This window comes from Gallinula chloropus, assembly GCF_964237585.1.
Source record: "Gallinula chloropus genome assembly, contig: HAP1_SCAFFOLD_94, whole genome shotgun sequence".
NCBI lineage: Eukaryota > Metazoa > Chordata > Aves > Gruiformes > Rallidae > Gallinula > Gallinula chloropus.
This window is the reverse complement of record NW_028168154.1, coordinates 227,162-233,161: the sequence shown is the minus strand read 5'-3', so window position 1 is coordinate 233,161 and position 6,000 is coordinate 227,162. Positions and strand designations below refer to the sequence as shown.

Here is a 6,000-nt window from a genome sequence, read left to right as displayed (position 1 = left end):
GTGGCCATTATGCTTCGTTATAGGTCTGCCATAGCATCCTCTGCAGCTGCTGTGAAAGGTCAGCACTTCCCTCAGCTGCCATGGAAATGGTGCCAGGCCTGGAGATGCCTTTGGTATTTTCAATGTGAGCAGTAATGACACGATCTGCTTGTCCGGTTCCCCCCAAAAGTTGGGATGAAGTATGGAGCTTGCCAGGCTGAGCTGCCAGGGCATCAGTGCGGGGCCATGCGTGTGTGCAACGCGTGGTAGCTCAGCCTGACTGGTGTCCAAGTAACTGCACTCTGTTTTCTTCCACATTAATTAAAAAACCCCATGTGAGACAAGAACTTCTGCTCCAGGTGGTTGCTCTTGTGGTAGAAGGTCCTCACTGGCATCTTGCTGGTCTCCTGCAGCATTGTCCTCTGAACCTGAGGAGAATGATGATATTTCTGCCACGCTGCAGAAACTGGGCTGGCCTGAAGGTCTGAGGGTATGGGTGTGTGTCCTGGACCGTGAGTGACGTGGTGCTGGTGGGTTGTCCAGAGATGGGACCAAGTCACTTGCTGGGTTCTGCAGTACCATCGTGTTGTGCTTGATGTGGTTTGGTTTTGCCTGTGGTAGTGTGACTGGAAGAGTTGGTCAAGAACCTATCTGAGTTTTGGAGTTTTAGAAAGCAGGCATTTGTTATCGCAGCACTGGGTGTGCAGGGTATCACTCTAACCTAATGTGTGTACCTTCACTTGGGAGAGAAAAAGCTTGTATCATCCCAGTACATGCATTTTAATTTCATTTCCTGGAACTAATAATATTTACATATTCATTACATGAGTGCCTTCGGGTCTCTGAGGGCCTCCTGTGAGGGTCTGTGGTGGTCTCTGTTCTTTGACTGTCCTTTTCCATAAACCTTGCTTTCCTTTAAGCATGCATGGGGTGGGTTAATCCCAGTGGCTTTTTTTCTTCATTACCTAGTTTGGCCTCATTTCTTGCTAGTGTATCTGCATCCTTCTGCCCAGGCTGTGAAATCCTGTCCATGGTTGTGTTCTCACTGAAGGCTCCTTGCATTCTTCCTTAGTTCCCAATTCATGATGTTTCTCCTCCAGTGTCTGGTCACCACACGAGCTGTTTCACAGCAATAGCTCATAAATACACAGATGGGTGTGAAAAGGGAACATAGGGGTTTTGCTGGGTGTTTGTGGGGGCTGCAGTGTCCCATCAGCACTGACCTGGTGTGGAGAGGCACCGTCAGCCGAAGCTTCTGCCATGCTGTTGTATCTGAGCTGGGTTTTGGTGTGAGATGATTGCTTTACGACTGTTCTCTTGTTTTCAACAGGTGTGAAATGATGAAATCAAGAAGCTTTTGGTTGTCTTTAGTATTGCTTGGGGTTTTCCCGTCGGTCACCAGGGGATGGATGGACGCAGACAGGAGCAGGAGGCTGTATTCGGATGCGGGGAGGCTGCATCAAGAGGTACTGTACACCGGCTGCTGCAGCAGCTGCGACTCCTGTGTGTGTGTGTGCGTGCTCTGTTGGGGTCTCCACACCACAGAAAACAAGTGAGGGCTTATCCATGTGTGCTTGTTTTAAACACTTGGTGGGGTGGTCAGTGAAGAAACAGTGAGGCAGAAGCTCTCACGCTTTGTGTGCTGACATCCTTCTGGGAGTGAGGTGGGGGAGCTGGCTGCTGGGGAGATGCTGTCTCTGCCCCGAAGGACCTAGTGGTATGCTCTGTCCTGGGGCTGCTGGGGCCAGTGAAACTGTTTAATGAGCAAACTTTGCCCTGGCTTTTAGTTTGGGTTGCTGGACTTTGCTGGACTTCTGGTTGGAATGGGGGGGGGGGCGGGGTGGGGGGGGTGGGGAAGAAAAAAGTATTCCTTAAAGGAAGAGTGAGTTCTGAGGGAACCATCAAAGTTACTGCTCAGAGTGTTTCCCTCCTGATATTCTGACATCAAATCCCTGTGAAGGACAAAGCAATTGGAAAGGGACCAAGGGAGAAGGGTGGCTGCAGTAAGGGATGAAGATCTTGAGGTGCCCTCTCCAGTGGGATCATGCCAGGTTCAACAGGAAGGTGGGACTCCTGTGTTTGTGTGGGGCAGCGATGGGCTCTGCAGTGCTTGGTCCCTGGGCTTGTAGGAGTGGAGAAGCAGCTCAGGTTGTTGGTGCTGGAGGTGACAGTGTTGGCTTTTGTTGTGGTGATGAGGATGGCACAGGTCCCAGCATGGTGGGTGCCTTCCTGCCCCAGCGCTGGCAGCACAGTGTGGGTAAGCTCAGACCTTCACGTGTCCAAGCCATGCGGATAAGGCCATAAAGATCTAGAAAAGTGATTCTTCATGGGAAGAAAATGATGAATGCTGAAACAATTTTAGTTATTTAATTAGCTCCTGATTAGTATGGGCTTGCTAAACAATTGCTTCAATGCCTGGAAGTGGGAGGTGGTGGGGGAGGCAAGGAGATTTCGGTTATTGTTTTAACTGCCACTGCTTGGAACACTTGGTTACCAGCAGAGACATCAGTCAGTGCCAGGCTAACGATGAGCCTTGATGGATTCATGCTGCAATTGGATCTGTTTAAGCCTCAGGACTTCTGTTCTGGTTAGAGAATCCCGTTTCTCCCAGTCACATCCCATCTGCAAATACTGCTGTTGTGTGTGTCATTTCAATAAAGCCATTTAAGCCAATTAAAAAGCTGCTTTTTCCTGCTTAGCAGGACTTGAAACATCATTTTGGTGGAATTGGAGATTCTGAGGTCTGTCTTGGGTGTATTTTTTCCTTGAGGTATCCATCTTCTGTTCTGTCAAAGTGAAGAGAACCAGTTCCCTTCCACACTGCCACTGCTTTGTTGCTGTCTGTACTTGGGTAGCACGTGGCTGTTAAACATGCTTTGGGATTGTCTCAGCTCACTTTTGCTTTTCTATTAAAAATACTCAAATATTTTGCAGACTTCTGCAGTGAAAAATTCTTTCATTCTTCATTAAAATGTGTTAGTTTTGATTTTTCTGGAAAGTTACTCTGAGGAATTAAATTCATTACTCAGATGATTTACTTTAACATAAACTGTAGAGCTATTACGCTGCTTGAAAGATGTTAATTCCCTTGATTTTCCTCTAAAAACCCATGAAGTTCTTGTACCAATTACTTGATCTTGCTTGAGGTGAAAGGATCTGAGCAAGGAATATATTTGTTCTGATTTGCCCAGAATTTAACATTTTTAATGTGCAGAGAGCACAGTTGAAGTCACTTGAAGGGATGTAAGTTATAATGCAGGGCTTTTCTTGAAAAAAAAAAAAAACCTGTACAGAAAGCTTTTTCCACAAGGTGTTTGTACAGTGTGGGACTGAGCACTAAGATGAATCGGGGAGCCCTGAACTTAGCTCTCGGGTAGGTCAGTGACATTGAGAGAAAGGTGGTTTTCTCTCAAAAGGTGTTTATTTTCTCTTTCAGACCATAATTTAACCCTGATACCTTCTGAATAATAAAAATTGCCTGAAATCCTTTTCTAGTGATCACAGAATCACAGAACTGTAGGGGTTGGAAGGTTCCTCCAGAGCCCGTGGGGTCCAACCCCCTGCCAAAGCAGGGTCCCTAGGACAGGGCACACAGGTCGGTGTCCAGACAGGGCTAGAATCTCTCCAGAGAAGGAGATTCCACACCCCCTGGGCAGCCTGTCCCAGGGCTCCCTCGCCCTCACTGGGAAGAAGTTCTTCCCCAGATTGGGGTGGAACTCCCTGTGCTGCAACTTGAGGCCATTGCCCCTTGTCCTGTCCCCACAGACACTGAGAAGGGGCTGCCCATGTCCCCCTGTGTCCCACCCTTCAGCTATTGATACCCATTGATCAGATCCCCTCTCAGGCTTCTTTTCTCCAGGCTGAACAGCCTCAGCTCACTCAGCCTTTCCTCACAGGGGAGATGCTCCAGGCCCTTCATCTCTGTAGCCTCCTCTGGACTCTCTCCAGGAGATCCCTGTCTTTTTTTATCCCAGGGAGCTCAGAACTGGACACAACACTCCAGGTGGGGCCTGACCAGGGCAGAGTAGAGGGGGAGGATCCCCTCCTTTGACCTACTGGCCACACTCCTTTTGATGCCCCCCAGGATCCCATTGGCCCTGTTAGCCACCAGGACACACTGCTGGCTCATGGGCAGCTTGTCATCCACCAGGACCCCCAGTGATGTTGGACTTTGCTCAGTTTGGAGATCCTTATTCAGGAGAAGTATTTGTAAGTTACTGAATTGGTGCTTTGATTAATAAGTAATTTCATTAATATGCTGTTAAACCATTGAATCACAAACAGAAAAGCTCCTAGCAATTTGTTAAAATCACTTAAAAATATGTAAAGGGTTAATTTCCAGGTCAAATAATTTGAAGTGTGCTCTGATCTAAAATTCCTATGAGTTTCATCAAAGCAAATCTTGGGGATGGGTCACTGACCTTCACTAATACTTGCTCTGATCTATGGAGAAACAAGTTTACTGAATCAAAAACATTGCTTAATTTATGTTTGGATTGCTAAATTGATTTCTTCATGGTCTGTGGTAGAATGATTGCAGTTGTGCTCTGCATTTGTAAAGGAAAAGTAAGTCTTGGGGCCAAAGACTGGGATATAGAGCCCTGCTGCATGAGGAATTGACTCTAACACAGCAGGGATGTGTGTTTTTGGATACTCAGCCTTCTGTGTCTCAAACTGTTTGGGGGGAGGGGGGGGCTGTTCCTGGGAAGAGGTAATAAGCAGTCTGAGACTCCATAGGAGTAGAATGGGCTAAACCAGGACACCTAGTTTAAAAAAGGGCTGATGTTAGTATTTATTGGAAAAGCCTTAATTTACCTGATCTGTATTAATTTTGGAGAACACTGCTGTCACCTGTGTTGTGAAATTTCTCTTCCCCTCTTCGGAGGTGCTGGAAAGCTCTTGAAGCCCTTGGTTGCTGCATGTGGACCTCTGTGGAGTGAAGTGGTGCAGCTTCCCAGGGTTGATCCATCATGGGACTAAATCTGGTGGAGTTGGAGGAGTATGGGCCAAAATATCTAAGAGGGAGCTCACTGCTGTAGGGAGGTATTTTTGGAGGGGCTTTGCATCTGCTTTCAAGGCTGCTTCCATGCTCAGGGTGGATGCTGTAGGGGTGACCACTTCTCGTGGACAGCTCTGTGCTGGCTTGGAAGGGCTCTGAGTTACCTGTGCAGCACCAGGTGATGTAACCTGGAGTCACAGCTCCTTTCATGAAAGGAGCTTTCAAATGTGGCTCTGTGAGCTGCTGCCATTGTTGGTGGCTGATAGGACCTTCTGGTGCGAGCATGGCAGCAGAGATATGGATAGCCTGGGTCTGAAGTAACCCTGGAGCTACACCTCCAGGAGAACTTGGCCAGGCAATCCTGATGGAAAGCCAGAGGTACTGCTCCCCTCAGTCCCTGTGAGGTAGCTCAGACTGATTCTTCAACCCGTTGGGGCATTTTACAAAGAGCATCTTCTTAAATCCTGAAATTGGACAGCAAGCCTTTCTGCTCTTCCCTGCTTTCTGCAAGTGCAGGAGCCAAGCTGGTTTTGCTGTGATGCTTGGGGCAAGTCCCTCATCTCTTCCCAACCCTTGGTGCAGCAGAGCAGTGCTGTAAGTCTTTGTCAGCCCTTCCAGCAGCAGGGCTCCCATCTGCTGCAGGGAGCTCCACCAGCACGTCAGCACAGCTCTGTGTCTCAGAAATGAAGTTCTGTAGTCTTTTTTCCAGGGCACTGCTGGCAGGTAGCCTGGATATCCTAGCTGGATAGTGTGAGAGCAGAGAATCACCCTGTGTTGGTATGTGTATAGTTGGTTTGTGCTGAATTGCTAATGGAGATGTTGGGATGTCACTGATGGCTCCTGAGCAGTGGTGGTACAGGCTGGCAGGCTGCACAACCAGAACTGCTCTGTGCTTCTGCAGAAATCCTTAATTGCTCTCATTTGGCTTTCAGGCCACACCCAGGGCTTGCTACCCACATTCCTGATGAAGTCTTAGGAGACCCAGGTGCACAGCACCCCACGCTCCTGGGGGCTCCTCAGTG

The 6,000-nt window shown here is 48.3% G+C and overlaps 1 protein-coding gene across 1 annotated transcript in view; it reads left to right on the top strand.

Annotated features, from left to right (window-relative positions):
* Positions 1 to 225: 225 nt before the first annotated feature.
* The window catches only part of LOC311204749 (nischarin-like), a gene marked incomplete at both ends in the record, with an annotated part of 54,740 nt that continues 48,965 nt past the window's right edge, over positions 226 to 6,000 (top strand). Inside the window, 2 exon segments of the mRNA XM_084281116.1 lie at positions 226 to 245; positions 1,310 to 1,445. Coding sequence (XP_084137242.1) covers positions 226 to 245; positions 1,310 to 1,445 — 156 coding nt within the window.